The 19,947-nt window shown below is 54.2% G+C and overlaps 2 protein-coding genes across 2 annotated transcripts; both read right to left on the minus strand.

Annotated features, from left to right (window-relative positions):
• Window positions 1–2,782: 2,782 nt before the first annotated feature.
• On the minus strand, window positions 2,783–6,522 carry CGGC5_v013636 (28 kDa ribonucleoprotein; the record flags this gene model as incomplete). The annotated part of the gene is made up of 9 exons (XM_032036347.2): window positions 2,783–3,323; window positions 3,430–3,777; window positions 3,865–3,883; window positions 4,274–4,283; window positions 4,344–4,365; window positions 4,934–5,300; window positions 5,356–5,863; window positions 5,927–6,342; window positions 6,408–6,522. 9 exons carry the CDS (start codon window positions 6,520–6,522, stop codon window positions 2,783–2,785), a joined length of 2,346 nt encoding a protein of 781 aa, XP_031892726.2.
• Window positions 6,523–10,486: 3,964 nt separating this feature from the next.
• CGGC5_v013637 (uncharacterized protein) lies at window positions 10,487–10,969 on the minus strand (the record flags this gene model as incomplete). Its single annotated transcript, XM_066152952.1, has 2 exons — window positions 10,487–10,819; window positions 10,880–10,969. 2 exons carry the CDS (start codon window positions 10,967–10,969, stop codon window positions 10,487–10,489), a joined length of 423 nt encoding a protein of 140 aa, XP_066007697.1.
• Window positions 10,970–19,947: the final 8,978 nt, after the last annotated feature.

The raw sequence follows: 19,947 nt of genomic DNA on the forward strand, positions 1-19,947 counted from the left end.
GCCTGAGCGCATGTGGATTGCTTGACATAGCGTGCACAGGTCGATGCCAACAGACTTCTTGTGGTCAGTTACTGATCATGCAATGTCATCGATGACGAACCAACCTGGTCTTCGAAACAGATGAGGACTCGTTTCGCAAGAGGACAAAGACTGGATGCACTCAGAGACTACACCCGACAGCTAGAGACGAGGAATCTATTCAAAGTCCCTACAACTTCTATTAACTGTATGACAACAATTACAGCAAATACGAAGGCGAACATTGAGCATCAAACGAAAAGAAAAATATCCTTCAACTTGATTTTCAGAGTTCAATCTGTGCTGCAAGGAAAATTTTAGCCTCTGATTCGAAGCTGGGCTCTTTGTACTAGGCTGTCTCTGCTGCTTCGATCTTTTCGCTACATGCCATCTGTTTCTATCGCGTATACCAATGTAAGTTCTTTGCAACAGTGAAAATGTTTAAGCAGACGAGAAAGACGTCTAGCTTGCTTCATTTCACTTTGTGGACCGTGTGCCTGTCGATGAACACTGAGCGCGTATCACAAGTAAGATGAAAGACTTTAGTGTAGGTGTGTAAGTCGAAACTCCATTAGGAATGTCATGATGCTCCCACACGCATCAACATGAAATCAGCCAACACCATCAATCAACTAACTGAAATTCTCACACGCGCTACTCATCACCTCGCAAAAGAGTGCCGTTAATACTTGGCAGCCCACCAAACCCATCGAAACCCGCCCCAAGAACCCAAGCCCACTTTCATAACGCCTCCTCCCCGCCCCGACCCTCAAGCAAGCAAGCTCGAGTCCTCAGGACAAGCGGCCGGTTGGCCCAATGGCAAGGCGTCTGACTACGATTCATAACCAAAAGATCGTGCAATCAGGAGATTCTGGGTTCGACCCCCAGGCTGGTCAAACTTTTTGGCAGAAAATGCCGCTCAGAAGCTTGGAAACTAATGTCGTGGAGTTGGTGTAAGTCGGCCGCATGGTGGATATCGCAAAGAATTTTTTTTTTCTTTCCTGCCACGCGCCAGCCAGCGCGCCAACGTGGGAAACCCGCTCTAAAGGTCCACCACACTCACCTAACTAACCAAGCTTGACTGACCCCGGCTCTGTCGACAACTTATGAACCATGGCCATAGTTGCATAGTTACACGAGGAGAAAAGGGGAATTTCCAAAAAGTTACTTAGATGAACGGATGCAGAGGAATCGTTCGAGAATCCTTCGTTGTATTCTTCGGTGGGACTTGGCACAAGAAGTCCGAATAGAGAGAAAAGCCGCATAAGTACTCTGTACATACCCCTGCAACTCCTGAAAGAGACAGAGAGAGTGACAACAACATGCAACCAACGCAGGGGGGGTTGGTTGGTTTCCTAAAACTCAGTGACAAACAGGTCGCAACGTCAAGGCTCGCGGCGTCGCCGGCCGGCAAAGCGTGTGTTCGATGTCGATCCCCCTCATTCCCGCGCCGCCAAAACGCAACGTGGGCGCGCGACCAAGAAACCACATGGTTCATCGAGGAACCTCATAAACAAGAAACATTAACCACCACACGCACACCCCCCTACTATGTAGGTGGAGCGAGCACTGAAGAAAAGGCGTGGACCTCACATGTCGCCTTGCCTTGCCCTGCCTTCCCCCTTCTCCACACAAGGTGAACAGAGCGTTCGCACCGGGACCCGGATTGCGGCTGTGTGCCTGGTAAGGCGGAGACACAGTTTATCAGGCCTGACTCGGCGCCGCCCTTTTCCCCCTCGCCCCCCCCCTCTCGCCAAAAAACCTCACCCCGGTCCCCCGGCTGCCCAACTTTCATAAAAGACCGGTATGGCCTTGGGCCTTGGGCGAAGCTTTGGCCATCTCGATAGACTCCCGAGCCTCGAGGGGGGGTTGGTTTGGTTGGCGGCGGCGGCGGTGGCGGCGGCGCGGGCTTGACCTGGCCCGTGTGTGGATTATGCCGAGAGAACAAGACAGCAGTCATGAAAGAGGCACGGGATCCCGGGTGCCCGGGGGGAGGGGGGTGTTCGTTCAACGGCCCTTGGGATGTCTTCTCTCCCCCCCTTCTCTCTTAATTCCGTGATGCTTGTCAGTCAAGGCCGGCAAGGCCGCCCTCACAGCGTCGCAACCCGAGAAAGGTACAGAAAGATCGGCCATTTTTTTCTTTAAAGTGCTCGTGTGTTGTTGCGCCAGGATGCCATGACTTACCGGGAACCATCACGATATATTATCGCGCATCGTTCTGTACACTGTGTATCTGTAGTGTAACGCAGAACCAAGACTCAACGGGCGTCGATAGATATCATGACGGATTCGGAAAGAAAACCCTCATAGGAAGAACAAGACTGGGTGGGGTACTCTGACCTCCCGGGGCGAACGTTAGAAAGGAGATGATTACTTTTTTTTCTTTCTTCCCTGCTTCTTCTCTTCGTATGCGAACCGTGACTTTTCTACATGATTATGATACACGCCATAGGGTCGAGTCGTTATGCGACCGAGACCATCTCTCTCATCCGTCAGATGGCATCTGCCCCATTTTCTCTCTCGAATCCGTGGCGAAAAAATGGCAAAAAGGTCATAGGTCATAGAACAGGTCATAGAACCAGACTTTCCCCTGCCTTGGTCCCCAAGTCCCCCGAATGCGAGAAAAAGCCAGACGCCCGCCACCGCCCTTTTCCCGCGCGATGGAGAAAAATAATCCTACACATCAGAACCGTGAATCGTTCCCCATCCCTGGACACAGGGTATACACGTGTCTGTCCGCCTTCATCAGAAAGGAAAGAGTCGCTTAGGCGTCCCAGTTGTTGGTCTGGTGCTTCCTCTGCTCCTCGGCCTGAGCAGCATCGCCCTCGGCCTCCCTGGCCCGCGCGTTACGAGCCCTGCGGTTGTTGACGGCTCTGGGGTCTTCTTCCTGCTTGCTAACCGCAAAGTTGACCCTGACCTCACGCCCGCGGAGAACCTTGCCCTCAATCGCGGCTCTGGCCTCCTGCGCAGCTTCAACCGAGTGGAACTGTGCGTGGGCAAACCCGCGAGGCCAGCCCGTCATCTTGTCGACCGCGACACGCACGTCCTTGACATTCTGGAAGACGCCGAAAAGCTCGTTCAGCTCCGCGTCGGTGGCCTCGAAGGACAGGTTTCCGATGTAGAGCGTGTCCGTCGGAACGTTGTTGTCTACGGACCGACGTTCGGGCCTTGAGCGTCTCTCAGAGTTCGGAGCCTTGGCCTCGGTCTCCTTGACGGCGATGCGACGGCCATGCCAGAAGGTGCCGTCCACCTCCCGAACGGCCTCCTGGACGGAGGCTGCGTCCTTGTAGTAGACAAAGCAGAAACTGTATTCGAGCCATGTCAGCAAACCATTCTTCATCGTTCTCCCCTTCCTGCTCGCGTAAAAGCTATCGCGAGGGAGAGGGAACGGGGCAAGGATTAACAACGTACGTCTTCCTAGGAGGCTGCGAAACGCCAACAACCTCTCCAAACTTGGCAAAAGCCTCAGCGATCTCGTCTCTGGAGACCTTGAAGGGGTAGTTCTGGACAAAAATGCAGTGTTCACTCGGGGGAGGACGGTTCGCGCCCTCGGACGCATACTGCTGCGACTGCTGCTGCTCCTCCTCGCACAAGGCGATGGAGCGGGAGAAGGCCCTCGGGGCGGCGACGGAGAAGCATCTCACAGCGTTGGCGGAGCGCAGGGCAAAGGCGATGGACTGCGTCTTGGGCGCGGCGGACGCAGCGGCCGAGATGGCGCTGGTCAAGCTGGCGCGGGTGGCTGCACGACGAATGGAGTGCCTGTATGTCGGGGTGGCCAATTAGCTCCAGTTCGTGCGCGGCATTCCGGTATGAAAATCTCGACGATAGCAATGGTGTAAGACTCACATTGTGAAGGATAATGGTCCTTGGGAGTGGGTGGGATATGGTAGACGACGATGGCGATGTGAGCAGACGGAGGCAATCGACTGACGAGCGAAATGGAAATTTTTGGTTTGCCGTGTAAAGTGGTCTCGATTGGGAACGCGCTAGCCCACATTGGGCTCTAGCGCACACAGCCGTGACCCACTCCGAACTTCAGTCCTCACGGCAGGCACTAACATTACCATTCGATATTTGCAGATGCTCTGTGTCTTTGAACGTATTTCACATACGTCTATGCCACCTAGGGATCAAGTTCACGAAAAACACTGTACTTCGACTCAAAGGTCTTGGATTCATCTAGACGATTAAATCTTGTAGCTCACTGGCTACTCGATTGCCCAACGAGAACCAAGCTCGTCGCTGGGAGACGGACTAGATCTCACCTAGCTCCGCCCCGGTCAGTCGATATTGTCAGAATCCATGAAAAGCGTCAATCATCGAACCTGCCCCACGGTTTCCCCATAACTTTTGATTTTTCTTCCCGACGCAAGGCTTGGGATCTGATCACGATCCCAGCCGACATTGCTTTAACATGGACCAACGCGTGGGTATATACACCTGAACACACCGACCCCTTCCTGTCCTCGCCATACCGATACCCCGTATCGATTTTGCTTTCCAAAACGCAAGAGAAAAAAAAATGGCGCCATCTGACTTTTTATCAACCGACAAAGCACGAGGGTATCAGGGCGTCCCTCGCTGCCAGCAATCCACTGGGCTCGGACTGACTGAATGTGACCTGCTGGCGTAGAGCAGCGTATTGGCACATTCGACACAAAAGATAGGAGATGCGATTCTCCTGACAAAAAAAAAAAAAAAGAGAAAAGCATAATCTCAGGGTACAGAACTGTAATAAAACACGCGAACCTCTCGTGAAGGTCACGGACGGTGGAACGTTGTTTTGACTGGGTCCACCAAACCATCATCCCGCGTTTGCGATTTGCCGCTCTGGTTGATTCAAGTCGGCGTGATTTAAGAGATGATGAAGTGTATGCTGCTAGGACTTGGGCAAGGTTCTTTGTTTGCTCAATACCTCGCCTCTGCAGGACGATAACCGCCGTTGACTCTAGGTGCTTCGTACTGTACGCCGGTCATAGAGTCAGGCCCATTGGGAATCGCGCCGTTCAGCCCTCTAATAGGCGGGAGCTCGCGACGACTTGTGTAGGGGTCCGTCTGATAAGGTGCTTGCTGAGGGGGCGGTGGTACTTGGGCTTGTGGGGGAGCCTGGCCTGTTGGCGCTTGTTGCATTCGGAGGTTGTGCAGTTCACTCTGGAGACGCTGAATATCAACTCGGAGGTTATGATTGTCCTGTCGCATGGCGTCGTTCTCCTGCATCACGGTATTATTTTGTCCCTGGACAATCCGAACGACATCCGCCATACGCTGGTGCTCAGAAATTGCTGCAACTAGGTCAGATATCTCCCGCCGCGACCGAGGTTATCGTTAGTTACTTACCCTTTGTAAGAATTTCCCACTTGGAAGCTTTGGAACCCCGCTCTTGGGGCATCAAGTCTCGCAACTGGTCAAACAGTTCCTTCATTTCCGTTCTCCTCTTTCGCTCCGCCAATTTATGACTCTTACGCAGCTCTGGGGTGCGGCTGTACGGCTGGGCTCCTGTTCTCGAGGCGGCGTCGTCATCGCGAAGATCTCCGATCTGCTTATGTTGCAGCGAGTGGTGGTGTACTGGAGGGAAATCGGATGAGGCGCTCGAGAGGCGGTTGTTGAAGTCGGTAGGCTCGTCCAAGCGTCTTTGGCCCGGGGGCAACCTCGATTCGGTGGTAAACTGACTGCTGGCGATGGATTCGGCAACGCTACTGCGTCTGGAGTCAAGGTAGGCATCGTGAGGCCCGATTCGCTGAATCTCCTCCTCCGGGAAGGCCCAAGCTTGACCCTTAGTCGGCTCGGCAGCCCTCGCGATGTTGCTGGTAGCGGGTCCGGTGATGGCGGGTGCGGTTCGGATGATCTTCGGATTAGGGTCAGGATTTCTATCATTACTTGGCTGGTAGCCGTTGGAGATGCGGTGTACCGAGAGATTGTCCAGACCCTGACGCGGGTTCCTTTGCTGGTTAAGAGTATTTTGAATCGACGTTGTCGACTGGTTGTGACTTGCGTAGGGGGAGTTTCCGCCTAGCCTCATCTCGTGAAAACCCTGATTTATCCTGCTATCGACACTCTCTCTGCGTGAAGCGGTGCCGAAGTCTTGAGCAAGCAGTTGCGGATCCGAGTTCAAGGACGTCGGTCGTTCGAATCTACGCGGATCGGCACTCCCGGGTGTCGTCGGCGAAACCATGGAGGCGACGCTCATGTTACTCGCGGGCGACACAAGGGGTTGGGGTACTAGGTTCGCGGTGACTGGAGAGGGCGTCTTGTCGGCCAACGATGACTGGTAGCCTGAGCCGGTGGGACTGAGGACGTTGCCTACACAGGAGGCAGCAGAGTTGTCTGTCAGGGTGCGTGTTAGCTAAATGGTCGTTGCATCATTCGTAATGACTCCACCGTCGACGTACGCTTGCTGGATGCATCTGTGCTAGAGAAGTAGGCCGAGTCGCGGTTCTCATCTGGATTCAAGACCCCTGCCAACCCCGCGGGCAATTTCTGAGAGATTGGTCGCTGCGCGTCCATGTTGTGTGGTTGTCGTAAGCTACTGGGAAGAACGAATGCTGAGAGCTATATCGAGCGCAAGTCGGTTCGAGACGGTGGTTGGGGTCGACGGCTCAAACGTCTAGGGCGAATGACTCTCGGGCGAGGCGAGGAAGATTAAGTAGACGGGCTATGTGCGCAGTAGTACCGTTGAGAACAATCGAATTGTCCGTGGCCCGACGACGAAGATCATGCGATGACGGCAGCCTTTTGAGAAGGCGTCTGATAGTCGCAGGCTGGTCAGATGGTTGAGATTTGAAGGTAAAGAGCGTGTGGTGTTGGATACGGCGGTGATGAGGAGGTGATGGTGGAAGGCGAAAGCGACGGCGAGGATGCAGGATGCAGACGAGGTTAAGTTGGACGAAGTCAAGGAAACAAGGAGGAGAGGTCTAGCAAACTCGAGGGTCGGCGTAGGCGAGGGCGGGTGGAGGAGAAAGACGGCTGGAGGCAGTCGGTTTCAAGACTGGGAAGAGCTGGGGGTGGAGGGGATAAGATGGAATTGAACAAGCGGCAGCGCTAGGATGACTTGGCCTGAGTAGAGCAGCCAGACGTGTAGACGCAGACACAGACGCAGAGCGAGAGCAAGAGCCACAGCCAGGAGCCAGTAGAGACCCACAGAAAAGAGCGAAAGAGACGGCACCAGGGAGAGCGACGGTCTTCGTACCGTGCAATGTACCTCAGCCGGGGGTGAAGGAAGGGGGGGGGGGGGGGGGGGGGGGGGGCCACGATTGCACAGGTCAAGCCAAGGACAGGGCAAGACACAGGGTTTCTGGGGACAGGGGGGTAGGGGCAATGAGGGAGTGAGGGTAAACTATCCATCTCTGCTGTATCCGTATGAATACATGCACAAGTACCTTACGTTCGTTACCTTACCTCACATGGGGGGAGCAGCGGATGGGGATGTGGCCTGGCGCTGATTTGGATTGTGCCTTGGTTGGTCAATGGTACGAATACCTGGGTCAGATGTGTGTATCTTATCCCATTCCCTTTTTTTCTGGCCAGAGGGGCACAGAAGACTGATGAGGACAAAAGCAACGTGTGTACTTTGCAGCAATTCAGAGGGGGCACAGAGATGCAGGTCCATGTTCACGTCCAGGTCCAGGTCCAGGTCCAGGCGAGCGAGTTGACGCAGCATCAACAGCAGCAACGCAACTGACTGGGTGTTTGTGATCTGGAGAAGAGTGAGGGGAAAAGGTTGGGCAAGGCAGGTAGGTAGTGTGTAGGTAGGTAAGGTACCTAGGCTGGTAGGTGGGCGAACGAACAGGCGCCGGAACATGGACGCTGGAGTGGCACTGGCGTCCATCCGTAAGGTAGGTAAGGCGCGGGCAGGTAGGGTGCCTAAGTGTGAAAGTGGTGAGGTGAGGTGATGTTAGGTTAGGTGCGTGCCTCTTGATCTGGGTCTGGTCCTGGTCCTGGCTCGAGCAACGGCAGGCCTTTCCGTCTGGTTCTCGTGCTTGCTCTTGTTCTTGGTCTTGTTCTTCATCTTACTGCGGTAGGTTCTCCTCCTTCACTGTCACCATCACCACCATGGAACATACACTATGCAGTATCAGTATCCGTACCGTATATCCATCGACACAACCACCTTCTTCCTGCGTCTCTTGCCGAAGAGCTGCCGCCCATCCTTGCGATGCGCCGTCGACCTGAAAATAAGGTATCTTAGCTAAGGTGTTATTGCGCTGCGCAACCATGGGCGGTTAGGTACTACCGTGCCGTGTCCTGTCCTGTCCTCGCAACCTGATAAAGTACAGGCGTAGCCCGATCGAGTGCATGTACCCGTGCTCTTTTGGGGTGCCGCTGCCAGCCCACCCTCCGCTCCGTCCAGCCCACGCCTCCAGAGACAAGGCATGGGGGGGTCTAGCGTCCATGTCGACGCAGACGAGAAAAGTACCTCGTCCGTAGGTACTGTAGACCCGGCATCACCTCAGCGTGCCTGCACACCAAGTCCTATTCCACCTCTTTGTCATACCCTGCGAGCCCGCGCCGTCGTGCCACAAAATGGCAGCACAACCGAACCTTGCTCGGGTGGTTTTGCCCACGCATGGGCGCTGTTCGCGTTTCTTATTTCCCGGCCTGCGCGGTAACGGATACCTGCGATGGCTGTCCCGCCAAGCCCATCATCCCTGCCCGCACGCCCCAGAGGGACAGCTCCATCACCACCTTACCTTGCAGTGTACATGGCGTCCAGACAGCCCAGCCTGGTCTTGCCCATGTATCGATACGCACGCCCTCGTGGATGTGCCAAACCACGCTGGGAAGCTCAGGAGACGTCTCCGATGTGAGTGGGGTCGCGGCCCTCACATGCATCGAGCATCCATCTGCTTGTCGTGTGGCATCCATGGCAAGGTTTTTTTTTTTTTCGTCGTAGCCGTTTATGTGCCTGTGTATCCGTCGCGTACTTTGCAGCACACCATGTACGCAATACGTCTGTGGTGCGTGCCTCCTCTGTTGTTAAACTTTGCCCTTGGTGATGATAGCCATTGCAGAACTGTCGAGTACAGAAGAATCATGGGCCTCTTCTGGCGCCGTCGAGGAACAGATAAAAAATATCCAATGAAATGAAGCAGTATATCTGAGATCCTGTCATCTCTCTATCCGTGCGCGACAAGCCCTGCCCGGCGCCTTGGTCTTCTCGTTGTTTCTTCCCATGCGTCTGGCAATTGGCATCCGCCATCCGCGCCCGCGGTTCCTGGAGCCCTTGTAGACCTGGAAGCACAAACCCTGAATCATCATCATAAGTATGTGCTCTGTACATAGTAGTGGGAGGATGAACACCCCATGCGACACAGCAGCAGGGCTCCAGATCGCAAATTATGCCCTAAACTGTAGGCTTGTTTACCGCGTAATTGGCTGGCAGTTCCGTTGCACATGAACCGGCATTGTCCGTTGGTATACAGACACCATAGTAGACACTGGCCCTCATCAAATTGTCGATGCCAGACCAGAACGGACCCAGGTCGGGCAGGCATGTTGGTCAGGCCAGACCTGTCCCAAAGCCGGGTCTCGGGCAGCGTGGAAGAGACGCCCAGCGTTAAAAGGAATGGGAGTTGATGGATCATGGAGGAAGCCGACGTCGGGCCCGCTGTTTTCATGTTTCGTCTCACAATTGATCGACTCCAAATATGCCACCCGCTGTCGGGGCTTGCGAACTGGCGGGGGCAGAAGGAAGCCGGCGGGCCATCATGGCGAGACAGGCCCTACAGGACAGGCCGACGAAGAGGGAGAAGAAAGCCGGACCGATCATGTCTGGAGTGTGCCACTTGTATCCTGCATCTACGCCATCTGGGCGTCACTCTCGTTATTCAGGCTCGGAGTCTGGTCCGGTCCCCGATCCAGCGACTAGAGCGTGCTGTATTTGTTTGCAGCCGGAACATGATCGCCAGCGTCCGTTCCGGGAGGAAAGCACGTCCGGATAGGCCGTGTTGCTGCCGCTAATCATGACTGGTAATCATACGGGGGTGCAAGGCACCGCGCTTTAGAGGCCGGCCGAGAATTCCAGCGGCGTCAATAAGGACCGCGGCTCACGGAGTGCCAATGCTGGGATGAATTATCCGCATGTGTGCACTCATATAGATATGGTACCTAGGTATTATTGGCAGGTCCTAGAAAAACTTACTCAGTGACAACCCCAGCAGAAGTGAGTTGATAGGAGTCGCCGACAGCTCACAAAGAGGGACTTGCGGGCTGATCAACTCGTCTTGGTTGAACCAAGTCAGCATATACCTTGTGAGTGCGTGTGGTTGTGCCTGGCGCACAGCAATGGCCATGTGAATAGTACGGACAGCTCCAAATGCTCGTGTAAATGTGGATAGTTTGGGGATGGAGGAGTCAAGATCCAAAAAAGAAAACGAACGGCCATGGACCTTGACCCAAGCGCAAAGAAGCGGAGGGTGGCCCCGGGGGATACGCCGCCGGGTGATTAAAATTCTGAAGCCAAGGGACCCCTTCATCGACGAGCCCCTTTCCTCACCGAAGGAAGGGATCGGGATGAAAGGACAGGGCTGTCAGGCCAAAGGACGGGCTCCGGGCGGCGGGGACCAGTCGGAAGAGGGTGGTGTTTCTCGTCATCCCAGACGGTGATGGACAGGCGGGCAGGCGCACAGCCAAACCCAAAGCCACGAGCCAGCACATGGTGGTATGGATGGGATGGGTGAAAGTGATGGTGATGGGTTGGCCATTGGCGATCCAGCGGCAAAAGTGTCTCCAGCCCAGCAGGGTAGTTGATACTGGGCGGCATGGAGTACTGCGGTAGGTATGCGCGGGTATACTGCGTATGCTTCTGTGCAGAGCACCAACTGCCAAGTAAGCATTCGAAAGGTGTTTGACAAGGCACACGCACGTTGGTGGAGGTGGAAGGGCAACCATCAATGAGGCACGGCGTGGGCTTGACCATGACTGCCGCGTGCGGTGCTTGAAGCGCCCAAAGCATTTTGGCTGCTTGCCTCGTGCGCAGCGTGTGGGGGACTAGCTGGGAGCAGCGCCGTTTGCGATGTCAACGACGGAAAGGTAGAAAGACAGGACGCGTGGTGAGGTGAGTGACTGCGTAAGGGAGGATCTGCACGTCCAATCCAATGACGGATCCATCCCGCTATGCTCGATAATCCAAGCACCCAAAAGACTGGGCCAAGGTGATGGAGCGTGGTTGGATTCCAACTGCATTCCATGGTGTACAGTGTTCGCAAGAGGCTCGCACCAGAGGCACCCGATCTCCCTTTCCTCTTCTCGAGGCACTCAACAAAAAGAAGCCACCATGGTGCTGCTGTCTGTGTCTGTGTAGGTGCGCCGGACGTCGGAAAGACAATGGACATGTCCAGCTGAGCTGTGGGTATCCTCTCTGGCCAAGAGCACGATGTTGATAGTGTACCTAGTGTGCTACCTGCCTGCTGCTCTGTCGTTCCTGCACGCTCGAGTATTATTGGAACACTTAGCAAGAATAATGCGTGCCTGTGCCTACCCACCTGCTAAGATAGCTTTGGTGGCCGGCGTGGCATGCGAGACAATATGTACACAGGTAAGCAGTCTGCAGCGACCCCACGTTGGCAACCTGGCCGTGGCAGGTGGCATTTCGTGTAGATGCCGTGGCAAGGTACCTTAAGGTGCTGACCGTCCCAAGGAATCTGTAAACAATGGAAATTCCGGCTTCAGGGCAGTCTCAAGCTGAAGCATGCCCATCATCTGGGAAGGCCGTATTTTGTCCAAAGGCAGGGTAAGAATCAAAGAAACTGACGTTGGTGTTACTCGGCACGCAGTCTGGAACGCCCGTCAAGGTCAGCAGAGGTCAACATCCATTCATAGGCGCACCTAAGACCAACAGCTCCCCCGGAACCGGTGACGTCCGCGCCTCAGTGGCTGGACCAGGAGAGGAGGAGGGTTGCAGCTTGCACCACCGCCTCAATCTCGAGGACCAAGACGAGGACGATAAGATGAGATATGCCCCATGGTGTGTGCTCAAAAGCTAAAGTGAAGGCCGTGTAGGAGTGGTAAGGTGGACGGCGCTAGCCGCCAGGCACTGACAAGGGAACCTCGTGCGAAGTGGGGGAAGCTTTTCTTTTTTTTCTCTCTCATTTTTTTTTCTTTTTTTCTTTTTAGCCTTTCTGCCCTGGTTTTTTTTTTTTTTCCACTGCCCGTCTTTTTTTCCGCCTCCCGTCCACCAACTCAAAAGGACTGCGCTTCACGTCGTGGGCTAGATCATGTCCATGTCCATGTCCATGCCTATGCTTTACTTTGGCGATCAGTATGTCGCAAGTGCAGTAGGAGGCGGTCTCGAAAAGTGGAAAGTGTCGTGTGTGATCAGCACATGATGGAGCATCGAGAAATGGGAATGGGAATGGATTCGCAGTACACTACCTAAGTTCCAGCGGGCAAGTCGGGCTTCAGCTGGCAACTGCCTTTCACGTTGAGGTAAGGTACCCACGAGGTACTTCCGGCGCGGCCACATGGGGGCGCGGCTACGTTACGTCGAGCCGCTACACGTGTTGTCCTCGCCTTCCTGGTCTCATGCGAGATGGTGGCTGTACGTCGCAGTCAGTTACCTAAGTGGCCAGAAAGGTGCAAAGAGATACGTACCCATCCACATGCTTTCACATCGCTCCTCGTGTCTTCGCACCTACGAATATCCATACCGCAGTAAGTTATTGTACACACGGCACAGCACGCAGCATGTCGCGAGGCAGGCACTCGTAAGTTGAAGTGTAAAAGTCTGTTTCGTGCAAGGCGAACGAACGAACCTGTGGGCAGGCAGGCAGTTTTCTTTCTGCTGAACATTTCTGGTTTCATCGCACTTCGCAATGCAAGTACGTACTCCCCGAGGTACTTACTCAGTCCATTGAATGGAGGTTGACTGTAACTGCTCAGGGCTGCCTGCTTTTGTGGTTCCCTACCGTACCTACCTTACCTAGGTACCTGGTGCTAGGGGACGCAGGCACCTTAGGGTGGTAGGTATTCCCGCGGAAGGTACCGGGCTTCCTTCCATTAGCACCAGGACCACCACCGCGAGGGGCAGCTGCCAACCTGGCCCAGCACCGCACCGCCTTCGCCCAGCGAGATTTCCCTCCCGTCCTTCCTGCAATGCGCGATCTCCCGATGACCACGTGAGGCTTGTATCGAGTACACGTTCGATACGTACATGCAGCGCCACCTTTTCCCACGAGACGAGGTACCTGCACTTTCGGTCTGCAGCTCCAGTCAGTTCCTTTTCCATCTCGCTCATCCACACAGCAGAAACCCATGCTTCAAACCGCCTCTCACACACACACTCTCTCTCTCGCTGCGCACGCCTCCCAAACGGGACGAATCACTGACGCCGCACTGCGCGAAAGAAAACATTATCTGCGCCTCCTCACCAGAAACCCAGCTTTTTCTCGTATCCAACAAAACCTCTCTCAAGCAGAAACGAAACACCGCGTCAGGGTCCATGTCGCATGTCGCCGAAGAAAAGAACCGCCAACAAAGCCATTGCCACCGCATGTCATACTCATCAACCAACACCAATAGGCTCTCTTATGGATAGCCCGCACAACTTGCCGCAGTCGATCATTGCTTCTTCCCCCTTCCCTGCTGCGCGCACGCTCTCGGCAGTCCAACTATCGCCTTGACCAAGCCTCGAGAACGGATGCAGTCTCGTACCGACCTCCACGACGTCAACTCCCCGCCAAAACTCAACCAATACTCGTTGCTGTACCGCACCTGTTTGCACCCGCACATGATCGTCCGCCAGCCACGTTGTTCGACATGCAGTCAGCCAGACTGCTGGGACGTCTGAGACCGCTCATATTCCTTCTCCCCGTTCTGCTACCTACTCTGCCGACCTCAACTTTTGCCTTCTCTCTTAGTACTCGGACCCTCGGAATTCAGACTTTAATAATCACCCTCCAAAAAGAAACAACATGATCGACGTCCCAGCTTCGCTTCTGCCAAAACACGCACCACCCTCGGGGCTTACCTGTTCGCTGACGAATTGTGAGTCTCCCGCTCTGCTGGATGCACTCCTGGGAAAGAAGGACATTCCGTTGAACCTCCGTGCCTCCCTCACGTCCAGGGCGTCGGTCTCGACTCCGTAATCTGTCTCGCTAGGGCTAATAAGCACGGCAACAAACAAAGGCAGACCTGGCGTGCCCTGTAACTCACTGTCCTCGCCCGAACCATTGCACGGCCAGGCTCATGTATGCAGTACGTATATCCGTACACCGATTCCGATACATAATGCCCACCGCCGTTCCCCATGTTTAGAGAAAGAGACTTCGGGTCGGAAACCCCCACATCACAGCCGGCAACAGCCCTGCTGTCCAGGCTCCCGGCAAATTCATGTCCAGCTGTCGGCTGGTAAAGCCTGGGTGAAAGGTTTACCGCCTCTTTTGTTGCAGTTACGCTGATCTGACATTGGCTATCTCCGATTTGAAACCCTCAGACACTGGATCGGCCACACGACAGCAACTAGTGTTGTATGGGTTTGGGTATATTCTTGTCTGCGTCGCTAGTAGCACGACCACGGCATGTCAACGCAGCCAAGGCCAATGTCAAACAACCAAACCCGCCCTCGGCGAGCGTCGCCGACACAACCCACACTCGATGGTGGCTGCTAAATTGCCTCTGGACACACAACAGTCAGCAGGAGCCTCACATCTCAATAGTACTCGGCCATGGTGTTAGCCGCACACCAAACTCCCCCTTCCCAGCGGCAGATGTCGTCTATGAATGGCCACGTCTCGCCTGACTCGAAATCAATTAATCTTTCCCGCACCAAATATGCAAACACTGCGTCAGGCCCGAGGCAGCGCCGAGTTTTGATGGCAGTTAATCAACAGGTTCTGGCAAAAGAAATAAGGAGGCTTATCCACTTGACTACGATTAGGAGAAACATCGTGGTCGGGATTGGCGGTTGGCAACCAGCCAGCAGGGCCATAACATGAACAGATTGGGCAACGGGAGACACCGCAAGCATGGATCGCGTTGTTTGTCAAGTTGGATCAGACCAACGAGAGTCGCCTCCTGAACGCTGAACGGCGCTCGCAGCACACAGACCTCGAGTCCTAGCGCTCCCTGTGCACGGGTGCGTCTGCTTCTTTGCTCCCCGCTGTCACTTCTCCATTTGATTCCCAGCTTGTGGAAAGATGCGACAAATCAGATCACTCTTCGAGTCAATCACCCAGGGGACTCCACCAGCCTTCAGGAGCACTCCAAGCAAAGATCAGCGAACCTTGTTCGCCGAAGCCGTTCGCTGTGTGCCATCTGCCAAACCCGTCACACTTCCCGTGAGCTATCTACGGATACACGTCTTTTGGAGCGGACAGCCAGCGAGATCGATGAGACTTGTTGTCGGGTCCTTATGATTTGGAATAGGGTTCCATGATGCCTGCTCGTGACATCCAATTCACCCAACGACATCATTCTTCGAAAGTCTTCGTTTTCCATCCGCGAGGACACTCGTGCTTGACAGTTCGCGCTTCAAAAGATCCCCAGTGCGCGGACGATAATCCCTACCCCTGTCACCCTCCATCTCCAGGATGCGGCATCTTGCACATCATCATTAAACGCAAAAAAGTGGATGGCTTTTGGCTGTCCCACGTGGAGGTACATACACTGAGAACACTCCGGCGCGGATTCTGCCAGAGACACGCATCGACCTCTTCCGAGTTGGACGAGAAAAATAAGACAAACTAGCTACCTCGATTAAGACAATCGGGGCCGGCGTCTTATCATGCATTTACCCAATGCAGGCAGCACTCGATGTTGACCCATGCGAACAATTTATTGGCACAGTGCGTTATGACGAGGATCCGTATTCAGCAGACATCTGTCCTCTTTGAAGGAGGCATTCTGAATTATGCGCAGGCGAGGGCATGGACACAAGACAACACAGGGCAGACGCTCAAGGGATAAGGGGTGCGGGGTCTGGTCTTCACAGTCTACGCAGTAGGTAGGCGGGAAAAGGCTGCCTGAGCCGCCTTTGCATCTGTGTGACGGCCCATCGGTTCCACACATTTGTGTGCCACGTTTCTTCCACCTGCCAGTGTAGGATCTTCGCTGCCGTCCACATCAAGAAAGCGTATTGGGTGGTGGCCAACACTGGGCCGGGATGCATCCCCAACTACACAATTCCCACCTGGGAAGCAATATGCCTCGTCGGCAGCCAACATCGGGACAACATCAACCAGCTCAAGCCTCTCTAGTGCGGCAATTCTCAAGGGAAATGAGATGTCAGTGAGCCGAGGCCTTTCATCGCTTCAAGAAAACCGGCTCTGCGGGCGATCCGCACGGGCGTCTCAGACTGTGCAACGGCACCAAATCCATACTAATCCACCCTCGTCTTGACACCGACAGATGCCTTTGGTCTCATTCGAGGAAAAAAAACAAGGCGCTCGTCCGGTAGTACGGGAAAAAGAATTTCTGAAATCGTTCAGTTCAACCAAGACTAGCTGGTCATTCACCACCGGTGCTGTGGGGGCGCTCACGAAAGCGATGGGTCAACAAACGATACCATTTTCTACACGGATATCTCGTCCGGATAACCCAGCGTGTAGTCGTTGATGCTGCATCCGAGACACAGACCGAATCCGAGGCAATGCAAACGCTATTCACATATTGAGAAGCAGGCACAAAAGGAAATGCTAGCCACGTACACAAGTCTGGCAACACAAGGAGTCCTTCAAGATATTTGGCCCATTTCTCTCGAATCCTCGTCTGTAGCAGCACTATTCCCAGTCCCCCGCACTTTCAACATCGTCGGCCGTTGTCCCCACACGGTTCGTGAGCTTCGGACATGCGGGCCCCCTCTGTCCTCAATCGGCGAGACCCACGCCGTCGAACCCCTTGGCAAGCGAGGGAGCGAGTCGTGGCTTCCGGCTCACTCCAGGCCCAGGGTCGACCATGGAAGCACTTCAGATGGGCATGCCGTTGCATTCCCATCTAGCCTAATTCTCATGGTATTTGGCCGACACAGAGCCGCCCCTGGACCCCTGCGCCTCGCAAGAAAGGATTGACTGGTCGGTCAACGTCCGTTTTCGTCCACATGGATTCGATACCACGGGGAAGACGACCGATCGGGACGATCGTCACAGTAGGACGTTGCTTCAAGTTTCGTTCGACGTCAAGAACGTAGACATCGGCAAGCCGGTACTATAACCCTTCGCTCGTCATATGAGTTTCATCCATAGCGCCCTCCTGTCCGAGAGTATCCTGAGAAGTCCAGCCATCGGCAATTCAATCAGCCCTGCCCCTCAGTTCCTTAGACTATCTCGGTGGCAGTCGCACGGACAAAGCTGGCTCTGCAATCTCATATGACGCAGGTGCTTCAACGGCGTAAAGTAGTAGACGACGGTGGCTTCAACGCGCTTGCACCGAAATCGCCGCCCTCTGAAACGAACAAATTCTCAGCTCGGAAGGCCCCAAAGTCACAATCTGTAAACAAATCAGCTGTGTTATTGGATTGTTGCCTTTTGAGGTCGATTCTTTGTCACCTTTTGTTTCCAGCAATAGCTTATTTGGAAGTAGGAAATCTTTTGTGGTCAGCTCTAGCAAGACGGTTTCGAAAAGCTATCGCCCTTTTGTGCCACGACACTACATGGTACTGGAATTGTCAATTTCCTCCTCGTCTGTCTCGGGACGAAGAGGAAGCCCCATGGATTCGCTGTTAGGCTGTACGATGCCTATCTTGACGCTCAGGGTCTCAGGGCCATCGTCCTTGCAGACTTCGGACGACAGACGTTTGGCCTCGACACTGTCGAGCTCCGATTGCGCAACCCTTGACACATCACCAAGGTTTCCCAGACTCTATGACGTCGGACCTTGCATGTCTCTTGTTGCTGCTAATTTGCAGCTCTAATGCAAGCGACTGAAAGACTCCTGGGCCACTTCAGAATTTCAGGAAACGTTTCATATCAGTCATTCTCTTTCATCAGACTAGACAACGGTAGCATGGCCTAAGACGGCTTTGAAATAACTTGTGCAGCCACAGGTGTTCTATAGCAACAGTCACTTCCAGTACATGCCTCGCACAGTGCTCTACACGTCGATCGCATGGCCAGGAGAACGCGAAAGCGCTATTCACACTGACTGTCTCTGAGCAAATTTGGCCACAGAATTCGAATAAGAAGCTCCATGACGACTAGATGAGCCTCCAAGCGGGCAACGTCTCTCACTAGGTAGGGTTGCTGCTCACTGCCTGTGCTTTTATTGTCGGTGGCAATGTATTTACTGGTGGCTGAGCAACCTTTCCAGCAACTTGTTAACCACCAATTACTCCAAACCGTGGATTAGATATCTTATATTTAGGAACCTTTTTCGGCAATTGACTGTGAACAGAGTTTGGCGCGGAGAGCTGCTTCTAAGCTCGGGACGCCAGGGAACTGATTGCGCCAGAGTATTCCATCCCACTCTCGACGAACACATGGCGACGAACGGACACCGCCAACCTTTGAAAATGCTCCAATCAGCCACGTTACCGAATGGCTTCTAAACGAAATTCTGATATGCCAAAAACCACACCTGAGACTTTGTGTTCGGTGACGAAGCAGAAGTATGTGCCCAACCACGGAAAGTTCAGACGAAATCCCCAAGTACCGATACATGGCTTTAGACTCTCCGTCTAAGCTTCCGGCCTTCACCCCATACCACGTACAACGCACCACGCCCAATCGATCCTCGGACGGCACCTGCGCCGTTGTTCTGTCTCCCGCCTCATTTGGGTTGAGAGATGGATGCCACAAAGCTTTCGGGGCCAAATCCGCTGTGCAGCCATCGCTGGTATCAAAAGACCCCGGACCCCAGCAAAGCTTCCGTCAAAGCCAAAAAGATGATACCTTGAGAGATTGGGCGGCCGCAAACATGCCGTCAACGGCTTTTAGCTTTGCGGCATTCAGACGATGTCTCACACAGCGTCCAAAACAGCAACGATGTTCAAACGGTCAAACCACGGCGTGGTGCTTAACTGGTCTCCCACGCGAACCAGGCGTGCGGAACCAATTGATTCCATCGAGAAAAGCTTCGGGGCATCAGACCGGCGTCAAATACTACGCATTGTAGGATCCTGGGCAGACAAAAGCGCAAATCACCACCGTCGCCATCCGTCGCCGTTGTGGTCAAACATGACAATGGCTGGCGTAAGCGATGGGCGTTTGGACCGATGATCGACGCCAGGAAGCTTTCACCCTCCCTGGAGCAGTAATGCTGCACAGAGCAACAATGGATCCGGGCGTCCCGCTCCATTGGAGGCTCCAAAAGCTTCCCGCTGCGGAATCCAACCAACCTCGACTGGCGAAACAGGGGCAGCTGGGACATCGAAACAAGTCTATCCACGCTGTCGACTCGTGCCGCTGGACGAGGCACACACCTGATGAGTTGGTGACGGATGAGCTCCAACTCGGCTTGCTTGTCTCAAGCAGCCACTCAATTGACCGAATGTCATGCCTGTGAGAAACGAGGCGAACCACAAAGGCTTACGCGCACACGAAGCCATTCACACTGAGGATACACCCCCATCGGCTCCAGCAAACAGATCTCTGGGGTTAAGGCAGAGACTACTGCGCTTGTGCAGTACTCCTGTTCGCACTACTGCGCACTAGTATCGCTGAAGGCCACCGGCGAAAGTTTCTTCGAGGGGGCGGGTAGGCGATCTACTAATCGCTGGCCGTTACGGCCTTTCCGCATGGATAAACTGCGACACGTTTTTCCTTTTTCCTCCGAACCGACAACAGACAGTGGCTCGGTCAAAAGAAAGGCACGCCGTCTCGATTCCTGACCTGTCAACCGTCAGGTGAGCGGCTTGGCCTCTTGGCCTCTAGTGAAAGTGGCTGGAACAAGGCGATATGATCTATGGTCTATCACTAAGCCTAGCAATGCAACCCCCCCAATTTGCTGTTCGTGAATGAATACCGCCAACAAGGAGAAAAGAAACGTGTGGCCGTACGCACA

Source organism: Colletotrichum fructicola, assembly GCF_000319635.2.
Source record: "Colletotrichum fructicola Nara gc5 chromosome Unknown KSG_Nara_v1_contig08, whole genome shotgun sequence".
In the NCBI taxonomy this organism is placed as follows: domain Eukaryota; kingdom Fungi; phylum Ascomycota; class Sordariomycetes; order Glomerellales; family Glomerellaceae; genus Colletotrichum; species Colletotrichum fructicola.